Below are 20,679 nucleotides of genomic sequence, written 5' to 3'. Positions count from 1 at the left end.
GAATGGCATTACGCTTTCGTAAATAAATTGACGTTCGAATATAACTAAAAATTTGAATATTTTTATTAAACCGTATTATACAAAATTGATATTACGTGGAATATAATAAGTTACGATGAAATTTTACATAAAATTATATGATTAAATTTAAAAGATTACTACGACTAGAGGAAACAGTTGATTAAAAATGAGAGAGATAGCATGTTTCAACTCACTGAGGAATCTGCCTAAGATCGCCCTGCTTTCTGTTTATGCTGCTGCTGCTTGTGAACCAAATCTCAAGGAGTTTCTCCACTCCTTCGAAAAATTGCACACTATCGGTGCTGTTGTTTTTGGTGGCTGCCATCCTTTGGAGGCACAAAATTTTATTCACAACTACGATATATGTGAAAACAAACAAAATTTCCTTCTTGAGTTTGTGTTTCGCTCCAAATGTATGATAAACGAACAGTCTCACCGAACTTTGCTTTACTACTGAGAACAAGTGATCGAGTAATCATATTGGCGGTGGTTTCTATCTCTCTCACTCTCGTTTGCGTGCGCAATATGGTAGTTCCCATCTTTTTCCTACTCCTTTGTACGATGCTCTTTCTTACCTACTATCTCTATTGGATGCGTATATCCACCGTTCTGCCAATCACAAACTACTTTTTGGCGCATGCGCATCAACCGATTATATTTAAAATATATCTCTATTCATTCTTCTATTTGCAACACATAAAATTTGAATTTATTATATATTATATATATATATTACATATATATATGTATTACACTTTTACTTATATAAACACTGCGATAAGTATTTCGATACTTAATACAGTCCAGTCAAAACATTGATATTTTTATTAAACTTTCAACATTATGATAGAAGAACGTTTCTCTACTGTTAATTCTTTATTTCTTGCCATAATTGGGATTCAATATTCTATATTATGTATATTATATATTATATCTATATTATGTATATTCTATATTATATATTCTGCTAAATTGAAACTAAAAAAGGCATACATATACCTGCATCAATCAAGTATTGTATCTATCATTAATAAATACAAAATTTATATAAACTTTTAGAATGTGATTAGAGGGACATATTTCAATCGATTTAGGTTCTCAAGATTGAATAGATACATTTAAAGTCATTTAAATTAAATATTTCCTTAGAAGCAATTTTCACCTTCAATTACTGCTTTTTAATTTATGCTAATTAATACTAACTATTACCAATATCTATTAACTATGCTTGAGATAAGATCACAGATAAAAATTAGATTAGAAAGCTTTATTTGAAGTGCATTTTATATATTTGCAATAATTTTAAAATGTCCAAATACGTATGTATGATAGTGTATATATAAAAGTGCAAGTATTTCACAAAAAATAAAATATATTAATAATTTCTAATTCTATTAATTTTAAGAATTATATAGTCCGATAACTGTTTTTTATATAAATTCCGCTTGATTGTAAAATGTAATAAAAATTCATTTTACACTGTATATATTTCATTATCAATATCTAATTTTATTTATCCAACTTATTTATTTGTTCATTTAACTGACCAACAATCAATAATAGGCAAAAGGAGGAAATATAAAATTATTATATTACATACATTTTATACTACACATTTTAAAAAGAATGATTCTGTTTGAAAGATTTTTTTACAATATAATTTTTTCTGATTTATTTTATTGTTTGTTTATTTGTTTTTATTTGTCTTATCTTCTTTTTTTTATTTATTTTCTTAGGAATAAATTTTCGATTCCTTTTATCACCTGCTTTAACTAAAACATCTTCAGTCATTGGTTCAATAATCCTCCCCATACTTGTTTTAATAGGGGGATCAATTAGTTTTCTGTGAGAATTTTCAGACACAAAATTTCTTCCAATTGGCATTCTGATGCTAGCTTCATAATCATTAACGCTTGAAAATGGATATGGCAATTCATTAACCTGATGTTCCTTTATTTTAGGATTATCTTCTTCAAATATTATCACATCATCTTTATTTTCATCTTTTCGAGGTAAATCTTTAGGTACCTTTAAAATAAAACGTCTCTTTTTGCGTCCTGAAATTTTAATATTTTTTCCACCCCAACTTCCCCATCCAGGTAAAGTTAAATCGATATCCTGAGGTTGACACTTTTTCACCTGTACATAGATTTGATATTATAATTTATGGAAGATTCTGGATAAAATACCATAATATCAATTTTTTTAACTTACCTCTTCTTCTTTTTCTCTCCTAAACTCTTCTATGACATCATCATCTGCAAATGCTTCACTTACTACATTACGTTTTTTTTCTTCATCTTCACTGTCATCTAAAACATCATTACCTCCGGTAATATCATTTGGGACATCTGTATGTAGATGCTTAGGTTTCACGTTTATGTATTTATTTGGATCTATTTCTGCTTTAGAAGAAGTATTTGATTTATCTATAGATAAAGTGTTATCATGTCTTATTTTTTTAACTTTTTCTAATGCAGTATCCGCTTCTGAATTATTTTTGTCAACACTTTCATCTAAACCTAAATCTAAAGTAGGTTTTTGTTTTTTCTCTTGCATTTCAAGGCCATCGAAATTATCTTCTTCAAATTCAATGTTTCTAGATTTTCTTTTCTTCTTAACTTTTACTTTGTCATAATTCTGAGTAACACGTTCAAGTTTCAATTTAATCTGATCTTGAATCTTTTCTTCCATAAAATCAAATATTTTAGTTATTTTTTCACTATTTGTTATATTAGATGTCAAAGAATTAATGACGCTTTCCACATTAGTATTTTCTATAGATTCCACTATCCAACTAGATGTGGCTATAACGTTATTTGAATTTATTTTATTAGATTTTTTATTGCTATCTAATATGCTCTTTTGTGTAATTTTGTTATGTGAATTATTCATTGTATTTTCAACATTAAATTCTGTTATTGTTAAATTTTCATTGTGACTGTCAATTTCAAGTGATTGCTTATTATTACTATTGTTATCTGAAAAAGAAATATTCATTAATAAAATTTGTAGCTTCTACTTATTAGAATTACATCTGCAAACATACCTTTCAAACTAGTATCTGCTAATGAAATCGTCTGCTCACTAAAATTCACAACTTCTTGTATCTTTTCATTGTTTCGAGTTTCAGGAAAGTCTATACCAACGTCAGTATCTTTGCCTGTGTAATAGATTTTAATAATAAAAAATACAGATTTTTGATAATTCTATCACTTATATTATTGATAATACTATCACTTTTGTAAACATACCATTTAAAATACCATTAGGTTGTGTATCCTTTAATGAATTATCCGTTTGTTTATTTTCTAATTTATTTTCTAACTTCTTATTTTGATCATCCCAATATTTACGATAACTTTTAACAAATTCATTGATTTCTGATTCAGTTTTGATATTCCCTACCCAAGGATTTTCTTTATCATTAACTAAAGGCTTTTGTACAAATGTATCATCACCTGCATCTTCTTCTTCACTATCATTTGATTTTCTTAATTTCTGAGTTAATTCTCGACCAACTGATAATTGTTGTGCAAGTTCTTGTCGAGCCTAATAACATTAAGAGTAAGTTATTAATACTATATTATATTGAAGAAAAAATACATTTTTATATATATAAAAGATAATATTCACAAAAACATATAGTTTGTCCTCAATAATTTTAAGAAAATAAATATTTACAATTATATTATTATTTAATAAACAATAAAAGATAGTTATATCAACATTGTGTTAAATCCAAAATCAATTAATATTTAATCTTTTTAAATACACTATTCTATTCTATGTATATTAACTAATTAACTGTTTTACAGTATATGCTATACTTACTTCTTTATCATATTTTGCCATAATTTGCTTAGATTTAGCCCACTTCCCTGTATTTTTATGCCTTAGTGTCATTCGCTCTTCTGCTCTAGTTCTATCTAGTTGTTCAAGTTTTTCCAATGCAGCTTCTGGATTAGTTTTCTGCAATTCTTCAAACTCTCTCAATTGCAATTTTATTTTTTCTTTTCTTTGAATACGGTGAAATTTTTTACTTTTAATTTTATTTTGGCGATGAGCCTTTGCTTCTCTATAAGACTAAAAAAAAAGAAAGAAGAATTAAATATATGTACTACATATAAACAATAGCTAAATTATTTTAACATTAGCACTTTAGTACTCTAGCACAAACCTGTTGTGCTCTGATTCTAGCAGCTTCTTTTCTTTTCATAATAACTTCCTTCAATGTTAAAGAAAATTCATCATGTTTTTGTTCAAGGTTCTCTTTCTGTGGTTCTAGTGCAGCAAGTTCTTTCTCTAAATCTGATTGAAGTCTAAATCTTTTAACAAATTCCGTAGATGGCTCAAATTGCATTGATGACTGATTTAAAGGAAAATGAAGCGATTCTGCTGTCCTGTTCCTTGTTATTACAGCGTTCCATTTTTTTAATTCTTGTTTTGTATTTTTAAAACCAACTATTCTCTTTATCTAAAATATAAATAACAATAACTATATTTAAACAGTTATATACATATTATTTATGAATATTTGACATAATAAAGTAGTTCTTACCCTGTCTGCTGCTGGTTTTTCCAATGGTTTTGGTAAAACTTGAACTTTTTTCCTTATAGCTTGTAAATTTCTGATAATTTCATGATGATGACCTTTTTTCCCTAAAGTTCTAGCTAAATCGTATACATGAACCGCATCTTGATCAGATACTCCACTTTTTACCAAATGAAATTCTGATACTTCTAACGTAGGTTCACTTCGTTCTGCCTTTTTTACTCTATGAAAAATTTAAGGACATATTTCAGAAATGTATTAAATGTTATCTCATTTTATATTGTATTATATTTATATTAATATAAAATACTTATTTTTTTATACCTTCATATATCTTTTTCCATCAAAAATAATAGAAATTATGTATTATAATTATTATATATTAACTTTATTCATAAATGCATACCTTTGGCCTTTATCAAGCTGTGATACAGCTTCAAGAAGTTTATTATGAGACTCTGATACATCTTTATCGGTATCATCTAAATCTTCCAAATAATTTGTCGACAAATCCATATTTAACCACACCGCATGCTTTACTCTTTACGAAGCATCATATGTGTAGATTGTGTGTGTTCATAAAAGAAACAGAGATTATATATATAGGTAGAAATAAGACATTATTTCTTTATACTACTATGTGCTGTTACAATGGTAAACCAATAATATATTAATACTCTAGCTAACATACCAACCAGAAAAAACTTTAGAACTTGCAGTCAATTCCCTAGTATAATTATGCTGTCCCACGAGCGTGTGCTGACCATCTATTAAGTACTTATCTTTTCATATGTTTAGGTTGACATAAGCAATTGGAAAATGTTATAACCTCTAAAGCCTCTTTCATTAAAAGTCGAGAAATAACATTTTACGCTATATTTTGATTAATATCCGATAAAATATATTGCGAAATATGAAATTTATCCTATTGAAAATATAAAATGAATTTACTTATAATATCAACTGTAAGTTGCCTTTTAGAACATATTTTCCCATCTTTAATAAAATATGTAAGTATCTGGACATTGTTTACATATTACATTTGTTAATTACATTTGTTGTAAATTGTCATTCGTTTGCAGATTACATCTCGTTTATATACAGTAAACAAACATGATATAGAATTACGAAATGATTTAATTAATTTGAAGCAAGAAATGATTGGGATATCTATAGTAGATGAATTTTCAAAATATGCAAAACTTCAGCGTAAATATAATAAATTAGAAAGTACATTAAAAGAAAAAGGTAAAATAATGGTACAATTAATACAATTATTAAGAAATAAATTAGATTTATATTTTATAATTTTTTTATGCAATAATTTAAGTTAACAATTAAAAATCTTTAATTTATAATTATTTGAATACAAAAACAAATAAAAATAGTTACATCTCATCGAATTTCTGTTCTGTATAAATTTTGCATTTGCGCTATTTATTGTCAAGTTCATTTTATAAAACACTTTTAATCGTAATGTACTTATTATTTAGCAAATGAAAGACTGTCTTCCAGAATGAAGGTACAAATATCTGTAACATATGGTTTTCGTATATTAAACGTAAGTGTTTGCTTATATTTATTATAATATAACATACTTAGTAATTCATAACATATTTTCAGGGTTTATTAATGTTGATTCTGCTGTGTCTATACAGAAATAAACCTGTAATAATTTTGCCAAAAGGCATGCTATGGCCAATACAAAGTTTATTAAGCTGGCCTTGTTATCATGAAGATTCAATTTCTTTGCTTATGTGGTTAATAATTGCAAGATTAGTTGTAGCTACCTATAAAAGAAATGATATAACATAATATCATCTGTAGTACTATATAAAAATTAGATGTTATAAGATGACAAAATAAAAATTTTTCACATAAATTATTATTCGCTGTGCATAAGCATACATGACAAACAATTTAGCTCTCAAGCTGTCAATGTATAGATAGAAACAACTTTAAAAATGTACATACAATTTTTACTTCTTCCTTAATGTGCTGTATGAATAATTGTACAATGTTCACTAAATATATCGTGTTTGTTAAAACATTTAAATAAATGTCATATTTTAAAATAGATTCTATTATAGCGTTGGGACTGTAAAATATTTGATTAGGATGTTACTTTTTAGAAATTTCTAAGGTCGCTAAAGATGAAAATGAAGCTCGTTTTTCACGAAAATAAGGCCTAAAAATTTTCGATCAACTTGTTGGCGTTCTCATGGATTTTGATGAAACGTTTTTTAAAATTTGGTGTTCTTAATACTGTACGGCTTACTCTGTATGCATCTGAAGTAGTAAATTAGGTTTAGGTTACCTTTTATTTTCCGGTTGTCTCACAGCAACTGTTTACGTGGATTTCTAAAGTTCTGCCCTTTGTCAGACAAATGTTCATCAGGATAAATTTTTTAAATCATTCATATACGCGGAAAATAAACAATATTCTCGGTTTTAGCGATTCAAAATACTCCCGAAATGATACATTCCAACCACAAATTTTACAATCCGAATACTATAGTAAATCCTTAATCTATTTTAGTAAATTATGAATATAGTATTTATTTTAAATAAGGATAACAATAAATTTTACAAAAATAATAGCAAAAAAGTGACTGTATTTCGTGAAAGCTTAAGTAAAGTACATAATATGTAATAATGAAATATATCTGTATATAACTATTAATAAGTAATAATTTCTTGTTTTAACAAAATTTCATTATATGTATATGACAATTAATACATCTATATTCCATATAATGTAGCAACGTTTTATTCATATGTAGAGTATTCAAGAAACATTATTTTATAAAGCTTAAAAAAAGTATTAATTTTTATTATTATTACTATAGTTAAATATTTACCGTTTAATCATCAGTATTCTTACGATTTTAAGTTAACTTCTTTTCTGATATCAATTTGCATCTTTTTTAATGATTTTATGCTTTAACATTGCGACACATATGATACCCAAATATTACACATATAAATTGTATCATAGAAGAAATTCTATAATGCGAAGGCTAAATTTATTTCTTTTTTTCCTTTTTTCTTTTTTTTCCCTTTTTTTAAACTAAAAAGCTGAATTGTATATCTTTTACTTTATTACTGGACAAAGAACAAAAATGTTGTCCATAACATATTGTTAATAACAAATTGAAAAATCTCGTGACATTTTGAGCACCAATAGTAAATAATAATGTTCAAATTATTATAAAATGTAGCACAAGATTATTATGCTTTACTTTATCACATTCATATAAATATCAATTGAAAATATATTATACATGACATATGTTACAAAATGGTAAATTTTGTGATTAAAGAGCAAAATATACTAATTTAATATTTGACTAACACACAAATATCGTCAAAAAAAGAAAACAATATTTATATATTATTGTTTTAAAATGGAACAAATATTACATGCATGAAATAATGGCATGTCTGACAAATCGAATTAAATAATTATTATTTGAAAAATAGAAATATGCAATTAATACTTGGAACATTGCTAACACAATAAAATATTTGAAACATATTTGATAATAATAATCTTTTCATTTTAAATATGATTGCATTTAAATGCAACAATGTCATGTAGATGTTATTTCACAATATTAGTTTCGTCGATTTGAAACACAGCATACAAATGCTTACGTATGAAATACTCACATTATGTGATTGTATACAAAATATTAAACCAATCATATTTAAAATAATACAAAGTCCAATATTCTTTGGAAAAAAGAATTTAAAAAGTTTCCATTTTATAACTTTATTTATTCTTTTTTTTTTCGTTAACTGTCTTTTTTTAATCATAATTGCATATTTTTTAAGGCATATTAATTTTAAATATATTATCGCTCTTCTAGTTTCATTATAAGTATTAATCATACGAAATTATGATTGTGCAACTTGAACAAAATTATATTATTATCTATTATATTATGCCATATAATGTTACAAAAAAATTAACATTATAAGAAAAAAATATTAAAATTTAAATAAGTTACATAGTAACCATTACAGAAGTATTTATTTCTATTACCTAAGTACTTAAATTAAAAAATATTCCTCTTGTATTACTATTTCAAAGATTTAAAAAAGAAGCATTGAGTTAATAATAATAATAAAATACACACAAAGGAAATTAGAAGAGCGATTTTTCCTTTAATTTTCATTTTGTTAGTCTATTTGAAGCAGCTCAGAATTTCATATGTGATTTATATTAATATTTTTTTTTTATATAAATACTATTTTATGTTTCAAGAAAGATTTAAGCGATTTGATATCAAGTATAGAGCAATTTATAGACTATTTATTTTTATGAATATTCTGTAATTAATTCATGCGCGCTATACTATGATTGTAAAATGAAATGATTAAAATATTGAAAACTGAAACTCTTTTTAAAATAACTTTTGAGTATGTCATACAATCACATAGCAAAAATGCATCAACAAAAAAGTACTTTATACGAATACACGATGAAATATTTGTTATTAGATGAATTCAACTGACTTATGTTTTAGTAATATCCATTGGTGACCCGCTAGTTGCGTTTGTAGCTGTGTTAGCGGCAATTGGCGGACCACTTGGACTTACAATAGTTGGTGGAATTGCAGGTTTAATAAATCTATCTGATGTGCGTCTATTGGATGATGTTACAATGTGACCCTGTTTCAATATAATATAATATTTCAGATTAATGTCATTTTTAAATGTTTCATACACATAAATTACATTTATACATTACTTAGTACTATTTGATTATTTGACTAATTAACCACTATAAAATGTAACTTACAGTGGAAGGTGGTGATGAACTTGCAAATGGAATTGTAGTAGGTTGACCACAAGCATAACATCGATTTGTGTTGAATCCCTCTCTGGTTGATGAACCTATTCACAAATAATATTGATATGTTAATAAAATAAATTTATACAAATAATAAATATGGGATCACGTAATATTGAAACATAAAAGTCGAAAATTTACTTTATTTTTATATAAAACAAGGATATTATACCTGGACTTAGTGGTCTAGAGGAACTAGGTGAAGGATTGTACGGCACTGGGCTAGAAACAGTACGATTTCTTATATTTCCACCAGACATCACAATTTCATTGTAGTGCCGTTCTTCTTCCATTTCCAAACTAACAAATAGATGAATTTGTAATAAAACTAAAACATTTGTACAATCTATATAGTATTATTTACCTGGACTCTGACTCGGAAAGATGTCTACATAAAGCTTCGCGACGTTCTACTTCCAGCTGTAATTTTCTTTGAAGTCTTAAATTTTCTTCACGAATTTGTTTCTCTTCGTTTACATATCGTTGCATCTTCTCTGTATCTAATACAAAAATACAAACAGATCCAACAATGTTAGTTAACAAAAACAAAAAAATTAAATGATTTTAGTATTACTAATTAATTCACAACATTATTACAAACTTAATGATTTCGTATATGATATCTATTATCATTTCAAATATGTATATATGCATAATTACTTTATATTATGAATTATTTCCTTTAATTACAATTATTATTCTATTACAATCTTTCTTTTCTATTCTCTCTTAATTCTTTTTTTTTAGTTTGCTACTTCTAATTTTGTATTTATTAATATCTTAAGCACTGTATAAGAGAATTGCAAGGTTCTAATTATCTATAATACAGTATTGCTGTTACAGCATAATATTATATTAAACGTGAAGCTAATAACAAAATATAAATACATCAATCAAATTATTTCGTGTCACTATTTTTACTTTTCTTTCCAATAATCAAATTAATTTATGTAATTCTAGATGTAATAAAAATATTATATTTATAAAAACTTATTTTAAAATATATTTGTTACTACAAATAAATCTAATTATATGATAAAAATTCTTACGTTCTTGTTGTGAGATGAACAAAGTATGTCTTAGTCTGGCTACTTCACTCCTTAGAGTTTGAATATGTGCACTTAAACTAGTAGCAGTATCACCATTATTGATTTCTCTTGGTGAAGCAGGATCTGATACAGGTTGATCTAATTTTATTTGCAGCATTCGCTTCTCTGCTTCCAATTTATCCATTCTTTTCCATAATTTATTTACTAATGCTTCTTGCTCCTGTTCAAGTGTGTTTTCCAGTTCTACTTTTTCTCTACGCAACTGCTCTAGATTACTTTGTTTCGCAAGTGTCTCAGCTTCAAGTTTTTCTATTTTCCTCATTAATTTGTTCACAAGACATTCTTGTTCTTGTTCTAAAGTTTGTTCTAATCGACATTTTTCTTGGCGCAATTGATTCAATTTTCTTGACAAATCATTAGTTAAACATTCTTCTTCTTGTTCATAATGATGCGCCAATGTTTCTTTCTCTTTCTTAAGTGCTTGGATTTTTTTTAATAACGTATTACTTATAAATTCCTCCTCCTGCTCAGCTTTAGCTTGCTATAATATCCAATAAAAAAAGATCAAAATGCCAATAGAAAATGTGCATAATTAAAGATTGAAAATTGTTATCAAATTCCATCAACTATAACAAAGTTATTATGAAGTTCAATAGTTGAATAATTCATTTTAAACCTCTCTAATTTGAAAAATATATTTGTAATTATGATTTTATAAACAATTTCGTTAATGTATTAACTATGCAAATATTACTTCTATTATCCAATTATTAGATTTCAAACAAATAATATAAATAATATAAAAACAACAAATATTGTTTAAATACATAAATTAAAAATAATGTATAACTTTTTTTAATGCAGAAGTAGTTTATTTTATAATCAAGAAATCATTTTACTCTAAGAAAAGACTTTTATATCTAATTTTTATTATAGTAGTAAAATTATATAAAGCTGAAATCATTTTATAGATTTAAATTTTATATGCATTTTAATACATTGAATACAAAAAATTATGAGAAACTATACAGAAACAGAAGATTGGAACAAAATCATATAAAATGAATGTATGAAAAATTATGACTACATAAAATAGATTATAAAATGAAATAATACTATATAAAAAACAGTTTATATTGAGAAAATGTTTCTAATTTAACCTAAAATTAAATATTTTGAGTATCCAAAAGTAAAATATATATTTTCAAAAAATATTCTGTACTAAATAACATATGTAATTATCAAATTAATAGACATTATTTATTTAGCAAAAATATAGAAGAAACTTACTATAATGACAGAGGCTTGCCGAAGACCACGATTCTCTTCTTGTAACGCTTTTACTCTTAATTTATATGTTTCTAGCTCGACTTTAAGAACACGATTATGCTGTTGTAACGACTCAATCCTTTTTTGAAGTTGTTCTCTAGTTACAGGAGACGGTGGCATCATTATCGGACCTCCGTCGATCGAGCTTGAGTCGCTTTCAGATGCGCTATCACGGTCAGCCATTTTTCTTAGACAAAAATTTCTTTAAAAACAACTTACAATCCTTTCTTTTTCATCGCACCTTCAAATAAATACATATAATATGTTTCTCTTAAGACGCAAGTATTTAGATTTTTGTTAAAACCTCATTACTTTGCATGAAAAATAACGTAATATTATAACGTTCTACCACGACATGTGCTCTACAGTAAAACGAATCAGCTGTTTCGCTGTTTGATTCTCCATGAATTATGTACTTGCAAAGAAGATGTCAAGTATATTTTGGAACTGTAATTCCCCAGAGCTTAAAGAATTTATTTGTTACATTCTTGGCATATTTAAATAACATACTAATCTTTTAAATAATAGGAAAATTAAGTTAGGGAATTGTTGTAACTCTAAGTGATTAATCAATTATAAACTATATAGATTTATAATAAATATTTATTATTATTTCATTATATTTTTATTACATTTAAATTTATATCTATTACAATTTTGAATGTGTATAGGCAATTTAACTATCTTATTTCTACCGCAATTCTAGTTAACAAAAGATTTATAATAAATATATGAATTCTAGGTAATATATATCTGTATGTACAACACACGTGTATGTATCGTAACAAGTATATGATTATAAAGCGAGTCAGGTTAGTATTATCCGTGATATTATCGCATAACTTGAAATTCTAACCATGTTAAACATCTAGCTTGAGACTGAGAATAAAGGATAAGTATTTTTTAGCTTGACTTTTGTTATAGTTTATTTACCTTATAAAATTTTTATGGTGTATGTACATAAGGAAAAATTATAACCTCCTTAGATAAATATGGATGCAGATTTTGAAGAACTATCGCATGACATAGATCTTATTGCAAAAGTTAAACAATACCGTGATGCAACGACGAAAATTCAAGATACAATTAAATATGCTACAAATCCAGCAGTATATGAAAAACTTTCTGATACAGATAAAATACAGTATAATCTATTGATGTCTTACTGCCTAAATAGTGTGTTTTGGATGTATTTGCGTGCAGAAGGTAAAGTACTAATAAAAGCAGTATAATTGTACAATAATTTCAAATAAAATAAATTATTGTATGATTTTTATTGTATTCATTTTATATGTATCTAATTAGGAATTGACCCAGCAAAGCATCAAATAAAGTCAGAAAATGACCGTTTAAAGAGGTCTATGACACGTGCAAAACAAATTAATGACAAGAACACATTTATGCCTCGTGTAAACAAGGATGCAGCACAAAGATTTGTTAGGAATGGGTTGTGGGAAATAAAGAATAAAAAAAAATGATATGAAAATAATGGATGTAATATTGTGTGTAAATAAATTTGTTTTATAAATTAAGTAGTGACCTAAATGTATAAACAAAAATATATTAAACATGATGTTATGTATAATGCTGAATCTATTTTATTCAATAGTTTATATTTTCTTAATAAGTTAAGTCTGACAAATTAATTGTATAAAAAATTATATAAATAATACTTTTACATAGACAAATAATTAAGTTTTGTGCATGTGTCCTTTAAAGAAAAAAAAAGTAACTTTATCTCATACTTGTTTACTAAAGTGACTGTTTATATCCTTGTGACCTATGAATAGGAGGTATAACACAAACAGTATTATAGCAGCAAGACATATAAAAGACAGAAATTTACTTTCAATAATAAATGCTTTTATATGTCTATTTTCATTATACAGGGTGATTGGTAACTGGTGGTACAAGCGGAAAGGGGGTGATTTTACGCGAAAAAAGAAATCGAAAATATAGAATAAAAATTTGTCGTTTGAGGCTTTGTTTTCGAGAAAATCGACTTTGAATTTTCGCTCGGTACGCGTGCACTTTATCACGTCTCGTTATAACGGATCTCACTGTAGATCGTTGTCTCGATGGAAAAATTAAAAAAAAATTAAAAAAAAATTCTTATTCTATATTTTCGACTTCTTTTTTCGCGTAGAATCACCCCTTTTCCGCTTGTACCACCAGTTACCAACCACCCTGTGGAATAATATATAGAAAGGAAATAATATATAGAATATAATACAAGGAATATATAATATAAGGAATAAATATATAGAAATATATTATAACCATAATAAAATTAAAGAGGTAATAGAATGGAGAAAATAATATCTAATACATTTTCCAAGATGATAAAAATTGCAATAAAAATGAAAATACTTGTACATAAGATTTATGTGTTTCAACTATAGTTATATATATATATTGTATATATAGAGATATATTATCTTTAAAAGATAAAAATGATGCTATATCAAAAAATAAGTAAGTAATATTAAAAATTTACAGTTTTTCATAATATAATATAAATAATTATGTATATGTAATTGTTAAGAAAGAAACAATCTATTTTATTATATCAATTTTTTTTGTATTTTCGTAGGCTGAATAAATGCTTGAAAGGATTAAGTATATGATCTTATTTAGAACATAATGAAAGAAGAAATGAATATTTTGCAGGAGAAATTAACAATATTATTGAGACACTTCATGCAATGAACGTTAAATCTTATTCTTCAGATATTCTTTTATATTGGAACTTCTTTGTTTTTAATCTGTACAAATTTTCATGATAGCAAATCAAAATATACATTGTGATATTATATAGATGACATTTTTGCACCAATTGAACAACCTATGTATTCTGCAACTATGAAATGTAATCCAAGAAATGTATGAAATATTAATGTAAAAGTATATCATTCTCCTAATCATACAAACATATTACACATGTATATAGAACACATAATAGATAAAATGTCTAATAAAATAAGATATAACATTAAAATAAAAAACTTACAATCACTATAATATAGATTATAATCTACATTTAATGTTATCTTTAAAATCCTGTTTCAATAGATTTTTACTTGCATGTTATATTTAACTGTATTTCACATTTAATTTTTATGAGGTTTTAAGCATTTATTTTTGAATAAAATGTTGGGTACATAATAAAGTGCTATTGATAATATGTTTCTGCCTATTTAATATTTTCCTAGACAGAACTAGTAAAAATATAGGTAATAATCAGAGTTTTTGCAGATTTTTGTACACTTACGGAAAATTTAAAGGTACAAAGAGTACGCACAATATACAAAAATATATAAGATATGCAAAGTAGAGTACTCATTATAATTTTTAATAATAAAAACGAATTTCCATTTAAAGCCTATTTCTTTAGCCGTGTTCATAAATATCTACAGTTTAATTATGAAATATTGTCACATAATTTCACATTTTATAAAGTTACATGAAACTTCCAATAATTCCAATACATTGTTTAAAATAATAATGAACAAGAATTATTCTGTGTTACATATGATTAAGAAATAGTATAGTATATATTAAAATTATTAATTGATGCACCATCTGTTGAAGCGCTAGTATCTCAAACTGGTTTTATAGATATGTATATAGCATAGTAGCGTATGTAGTACCGTTACAGATTACAGCCTTGCAGGTTACAGCTTAGCTTACAGCCACGTTACAGCGTGGTTCGTTCTGTGCATTGCTGTCAGGGTATATATTTTTCATTGTTAGTTATAAATATTTCCTGTTAATGACGACTGTTTGAAAACGTGTAATTATTATAATACAATTAAAATTTGATACTTTGACAATTAAAAGATAATTATTTTTTATTAAATACTTATTAAAATTATATCTTTCACTTGATCGATTTGCCACGTATAGTATATAAGTGCATACATAAATACAGGGAGTCTCACCTGAAATTACCATCTTGATTTTTGTCATTATTATTATTTGCAGCGGGAAATGATTTGATGGGATGGTTTCGAAGGGTGCATGTTCTGATGCTATTAGTTTTTTTTATGGATGGACGCGACAAGGGCTTAGGATGGTCAACTTTGATTTTTTAAATGAAATCATGTATTTTTTTAATCCAGTAATCGACGCAATTCATCATTCCTTTCGCAAGAATATTCTATTTATACTAAAAAAACCATTAAATTAGGAGATATCTTAACTTTAATTTGTCAAATTTAATGTATGGAAGACAAAAATGACGTAAACATAAGAATACCGTTTTACGTTTATCCTTTCTTCACCAACAAAAAAATTAATGATATCAATATGTGCACCCATCGAAATAATTCAACTGTCATCCAAATATTTCTAGCTGCGAATGATAATAGTGACAAAAAGGCCCTATATACAAAATTAAAACTAGTAAAGACATAATAAAGGTACTGTACCAGCTAATATTCATTCGCGATTTTATCGCATACTGCATTCCATCCAACGTATCAGAATTTCATCTTTACTTTTACTGCTATATTTTACATTTTGATTCCTAACAACAATAGCTTTATGAAGCCACAGAATACTTCTTCCATCGGTTTAAAGATTAACATTTGCCTGCAATAGCCATGGAAATGGGATTTTCCCTTTTCACTTTTTATATCCAATATGTATTGTCCGAGTCAGAATGATTTATAAGGGTTTATTCCTTGCTACGGTCACTGACTGAGACTTGTGAAATTTCTCGTGTAGGATATTATAAATTTCTCAGTAGGATATGTTACGTACCATACATTCTAAGCCTGAGAGCGAAAGTACGGTTAGTTTGATGGTTCGACGGTTGGGGTGGTCACTTCCACCCCCTAAAAGTGAAATATCTAATTATGTAAAATTGACTAACCCCCTTGCAAATTCTGAAAATATTTGAACAACCAATTCGCGTGTTTTACGCTAATATATCTTATACAAGATGTCTTACGATAATCTTTCGGACAAGTTGTCCTCAGTCGTCAGTCGTCAAACGCTACTGTCAATGTTATTCATATCGTTGCTTTTCAAACACTCACTTCGGTACCTTCAAAACATTCATTTCAATACCTTTAATCTTCAAACATTCTCACACTTTCTTATACCTTTATCCATATTCATATATCGTATCTCATTTGGTGGTTATATTAAAGTTTCAGTGCTAATTGTTGACCAGTCTCATCGCGATCGCGTTAAAACAGTTATGTCAAACGAAATCCCAAATAAACGTCTGATGACGGTACGTATAAACCTTGATGAAATACATTTCATCTTAATGCCTTTTAATAAACTTTATCAATCTTATATAAAGAATCTTTTTTATTAGAGTTGTAGCAATGTATTGGAGCAAGCACATCATGTATCAAGAGCAAAACGTGGACAAGCAATGGGAAGTATAAGAGGTTTTCGAGGCTGTACAGTTTGGTTAACAGGCCTTTCTGGTGCTGGGAAAACTTCAATAGCTTTTCAAGTTGAGGCAATTTTAATTGATCACGGAATTGCTGCTTATGGACTTGATGGAGATAACGTAAGGAGTGGTTTAAACCACAATCTTGGCTTTACCAAGGAAGATAGAAAAGAAAACATAAGGAGGGTTGCAGAAGTAGCTAAATTATTTGCTGATAGTGGACAAATTTGTTTATGTAGTTTTGTATCACCATTTGAAGAGGATAGACAAATGGCAAGACAAATTCATAAAATGTCTGATCTTCCATTTTTTGAAGTTTTTGTTGATACACCTCTTACTGTATGTGAAGCAAGGGATACCAAAGGATTATATAAAAAGGCACGTCAAGGAGCGATCAAAGGCTTTACTGGAATAGACCAAATGTATGAAAGACCAGTAAATCCTGATTTAGTGGTAGTCACTGAAAACTGTACTCCAGAGGAATCAGCTGCAACTGTTATTGATCTTCTGGAGAAACAGCATATTATACCTGTACTTCAAAAACCTGCAATGCCAATACGGGAGTTATTCATTCCAGAATCACGAATATCTTTTGCCAAAACAGAAGCTGCTACGCTTCAGAACTTAGAAATTAATGAAATTGATGTACAATGGCTCCAGGTTTTAGCAGAAGGTTGGGCTGCACCTCTTACCGGTTTCATGAGAGAACACCAATATCTCCAGGTATATACAACATACATATATATTAACATGAAATACAACAATGCTGTTAAAAACTTAATTCTTGTTGTTATTAGAAGCATAAAATATTTTTAGACTCAACATCTAAAATGCCTCCGTGAAGGTGACAGAGAAATTAATCAATCTGTTCCAATAGTCCTTGCAATACATACAAAAGATAAAGAACGTTTGAGTGGACTTTCGTCTTTTACATTGAGATACAAAAACAAAGCTCTAGCAATATTACGTAGGCCTGAATTTTATTATCACAGAAAAGAAGAAAGATGTGGTTGGCAATTTGGTACTAACAATTTAGGCCACCCATATGTAAAGATGATTCATGAATCTGGAGATTGGTTAGTAGGTGGTGATATAGAAGTTATTGAGAGAATTAAATGGCATGATGGTTTGGATCAATACAGACTTACACCAAATGAAATTAGAACAAAATGCAAAAAGATGAAGGCTGACGCTGTCTTTGCATTCCAGCTTCGAAATCCTGTACATATGGGTCATGCATTATTAATGCAAGTAAGTTCATTTATTTATTTATTATTTACGACAGAATTTATGTAAAATATTTTATGTATAAATATGTTATATTTGTATTTCTAGGACACTAAAAAACGTTTATTAGAAGAAAGAGGATTTAAAAATCCTATTTTATTGTTACATCCTCTAGGTGGTTGGACGAAGGATGATGATGTACCACTACAGACAAGGATTCTGCAACATGAAGCTGTACTTAGTGAAGGGGTTTTAGATCCTAATTCAACATTATTAGCAATTTTTCCAAGCCCTATGATGTATGCTGGACCAGTTGAGGTAAATTTTGATTATGAACGTATTTTCATTTGTTACATAATTATAATGAAAATAAAATATGACAGGCATATATAATATAAATAGTGTCTATAATAGTTTTTTCTATATTACATTTTAATCTTTAGTAGCAAATGTTGTCAAAATTAGTGATTTTTCATCTATAAACATAGTTACATTATTGATCTTGTGATGAATACTATGTTTATAAGTTTATTTCTACTTGTGCTACGTAAAGTTCATATTTCATATAGTTATAGTTTAAACCTAGTAATTGAAGTAGCCATCATATATGTTTACTTTTTATATTATATTAGGTCATCTCATAAATAATGCAGTTCTTCTAAAAATTGAATTTGATGCAAGAAGTTGTCAGGATAGAAAAAGAAGAATAAAAGGCTTAATAAAAAATGGCAAAGAGTTCTAGAAAACAAAGGAAAATATATGACTAATTAATTACTTATAGATATGTTAATTACCGAAAAATGTTATTATTTATAAAATGTTCTAATATATGTAAAACGAAACTAAAAGTAAGAACTAGAATAAAGGAACCTTATAACAAGTTTTTAAATATTTTACTCAAAAATTTTGCATTACTGTTATAAGGTTTCAAGATTTCATCGACTCTAAGAAATACATACTATATTCTAATGACATATTAGAATCCTTCTAGTGTTATTTCATTTCATGTTCATTTTATACATTATTAGGTACAATGGCATGCAAAGGCAAGAATGAACGCTGGTGCTAACTTTTATATCGTTGGAAGAGATCCTGCTGGCATATTACATCCTAACAAAAATGCAACACCTGATGGGAATCTTTATGATCCTACTCATGGAGCCCGAGTTCTCTTACTAGCTCGAGGCTTACAATCGCTAGAAATCATACCGTTTAAAGTTGCAGCATATGATAAAAAATATAAAAAAATGTCCTTCTTTGATGAGAAACGAAAAGAAGATTTTGAATTTATATCAGGGACGAAAATGCGTTGTATGTATAATATACTCTTATCTGTGTATTACATATTTTTATAACTTATAAAATATCACAATATATATAATTTTATATAATATTAAAACGTGAAAAATTTGATTTATTAAAAAAACACAAGTTTAATATTTAAAATATTTGTTATAGGTTTAGCAAAAGCAGGTGAAAATCCACCTGATGGTTTTATGTCACCTAAAGCATGGTTTGTTCTTGCACAATATTATCAAAACCTAGAAAAGTAAATATTTAGTGCAAAAATCGCTAGAAATTATTAACACTTTAGAATGAAGTGTTTATAGAGTAAAATTAGTGTTTCAAATATTGGAAAAAAATGAGTAAAGAATATTAATACCTGATGTAGTATTAATATTATTATACATTTATATATTTGTACATTTTAATTGTACAGCACAGCGATTTCTGCATTTATCTGTTTTAGATAAGTTAATATCTTTTTGCATTTATTCTTAAAATGTATGTATATATATATGTATATCCCTTAATTTTATTTTATGTAAATATAAAATTCAATTACATTTTTCACAAAAATTTTATAAAAATATATATGATACAAGTATGATCTTTCATTGTATCTATTTTAAGAAGTGTATATTATATCATGTCCAAAAAGAAATTTGTATAATTTAAATGTAAATTTAACAACTATTTATGTATGATAAAAATATACAAACACTTGCAAATGTTTTATGTACAAAAGTATCTAACGCTCAAATTCTTTTATTATCACCATGAAATATTAGTTTAATTTACAAATAAAAATTTGATGATATAGGAAAATAAATAAAAGTTAAAATTGTACAAGATGAGATATTCGAGTACATAACTTATTGTAATTGTACGATAAGTAAAACTACGCTTATCGTAAAAGTTTAAATAATTATGCGATATATCACAAATG

General features: G+C 26.8%; 6 protein-coding genes and 1 long non-coding RNA gene across 11 annotated transcripts in view; 3 read left to right on the top strand and 4 right to left on the bottom strand.

Annotated features, from left to right (window-relative positions):
• The window catches only part of SamDC (S-adenosylmethionine decarboxylase), a 29,432-nt gene extending 28,772 nt beyond the window's left edge, over positions 1 to 660 (bottom strand). Inside the window, exon 1 of the mRNA XM_033339814.2 lies at positions 216 to 660. Coding sequence (XP_033195705.1) covers positions 216 to 346 — 131 coding nt within the window. The 5' untranslated portion in view covers positions 347 to 660. The remainder of the gene's footprint in view (positions 1 to 215) is intronic.
• An 849-nt stretch (positions 661 to 1,509) lies between these two features.
• LOC117159677 (U3 small nucleolar RNA-associated protein 14 homolog A) lies at positions 1,510 to 5,184 on the bottom strand. The gene is made up of 8 exons (XM_033339741.2): positions 4,983 to 5,184; positions 4,583 to 4,799; positions 4,202 to 4,498; positions 3,856 to 4,107; positions 3,276 to 3,573; positions 3,071 to 3,184; positions 2,236 to 3,002; positions 1,510 to 2,160 (listed from the first exon to the last, which is right to left on the bottom strand). The coding sequence occupies exons 1-8, from the start codon at positions 5,090 to 5,092 to the stop codon at positions 1,693 to 1,695; spliced, it is 2,523 nt and encodes an 840-aa protein (XP_033195632.1). The 5' UTR covers positions 5,093 to 5,184; the 3' UTR covers positions 1,510 to 1,692.
• A 174-nt stretch (positions 5,185 to 5,358) lies between these two features.
• On the top strand, positions 5,359 to 6,655 carry LOC117159717 (guided entry of tail-anchored proteins factor 1). The gene is made up of 4 exons (XM_033339836.2): positions 5,359 to 5,586; positions 5,659 to 5,824; positions 6,070 to 6,137; positions 6,200 to 6,655. Exons 1-4 carry the CDS (start codon positions 5,518 to 5,520, stop codon positions 6,389 to 6,391), a joined length of 495 nt encoding a protein of 164 aa, XP_033195727.1. The 5' UTR covers positions 5,359 to 5,517; the 3' UTR covers positions 6,392 to 6,655.
• A 516-nt stretch (positions 6,656 to 7,171) lies between these two features.
• LOC117159702 (coiled-coil domain-containing protein 6) lies at positions 7,172 to 12,208 on the bottom strand. The gene is made up of 7 exons (XM_033339803.2): positions 12,125 to 12,208; positions 11,774 to 12,053; positions 10,484 to 11,024; positions 9,799 to 9,934; positions 9,607 to 9,734; positions 9,384 to 9,478; positions 7,172 to 9,253 (listed from the first exon to the last, which is right to left on the bottom strand). Exons 2-7 carry the CDS (start codon positions 11,993 to 11,995, stop codon positions 9,098 to 9,100), a joined length of 1,278 nt encoding a protein of 425 aa, XP_033195694.1. The 5' UTR covers positions 11,996 to 12,053; positions 12,125 to 12,208; the 3' UTR covers positions 7,172 to 9,097.
• A 340-nt stretch (positions 12,209 to 12,548) lies between these two features.
• On the top strand, positions 12,549 to 13,397 carry LOC117159724 (nuclear nucleic acid-binding protein C1D). The gene is made up of 3 exons (XM_033339851.2): positions 12,549 to 12,624; positions 12,799 to 13,018; positions 13,118 to 13,397. Exons 2-3 carry the CDS (start codon positions 12,805 to 12,807, stop codon positions 13,288 to 13,290), a joined length of 387 nt encoding a protein of 128 aa, XP_033195742.1. The 5' UTR covers positions 12,549 to 12,624; positions 12,799 to 12,804; the 3' UTR covers positions 13,291 to 13,397.
• Positions 13,398 to 15,398: 2,001 nt separating this feature from the next.
• Positions 15,399 to 16,836, bottom strand: LOC143302656 (uncharacterized). The gene is made up of 3 exons (XR_013058320.1): positions 16,689 to 16,836; positions 16,243 to 16,590; positions 15,399 to 15,536 (listed from the first exon to the last, which is right to left on the bottom strand). It is a non-coding gene; the product is annotated as an uncharacterized LOC143302656 (long non-coding RNA).
• Papss (3'-phosphoadenosine 5'-phosphosulfate synthase) lies at positions 15,462 to 20,477 on the top strand. 5 transcript variants are annotated; one of them, XM_033339753.2, is made up of 8 exons: positions 15,480 to 15,544; positions 16,167 to 16,233; positions 16,969 to 17,054; positions 17,142 to 17,945; positions 18,039 to 18,473; positions 18,558 to 18,767; positions 19,478 to 19,760; positions 19,908 to 20,477. In XM_033339753.2, exons 3-8 carry the CDS (start codon positions 17,019 to 17,021, stop codon positions 20,000 to 20,002), a joined length of 1,863 nt encoding a protein of 620 aa, XP_033195644.1. In that variant the 5' UTR covers positions 15,480 to 15,544; positions 16,167 to 16,233; positions 16,969 to 17,018; the 3' UTR covers positions 20,003 to 20,477. The 5 variants fall into 5 exon arrangements, with proteins under 5 accessions (XP_033195642.1, XP_033195644.1, XP_076474512.1 ...); XM_076618397.1 differs by having other exon boundaries at positions 15,528 to 15,544; positions 15,797 to 16,233; XM_076618398.1 differs by lacking the exon at positions 15,480 to 15,544 and adding an exon at positions 15,589 to 15,605.
• Positions 20,478 to 20,679: the final 202 nt, after the last annotated feature.

Source organism: Bombus vancouverensis, chromosome 5, assembly GCF_051014615.1.
Source record: "Bombus vancouverensis nearcticus chromosome 5, iyBomVanc1_principal, whole genome shotgun sequence".
NCBI lineage: Eukaryota > Metazoa > Arthropoda > Insecta > Hymenoptera > Apidae > Bombus > Bombus vancouverensis.
This window is presented reverse-complemented; position numbering and strand designations above follow the sequence as displayed.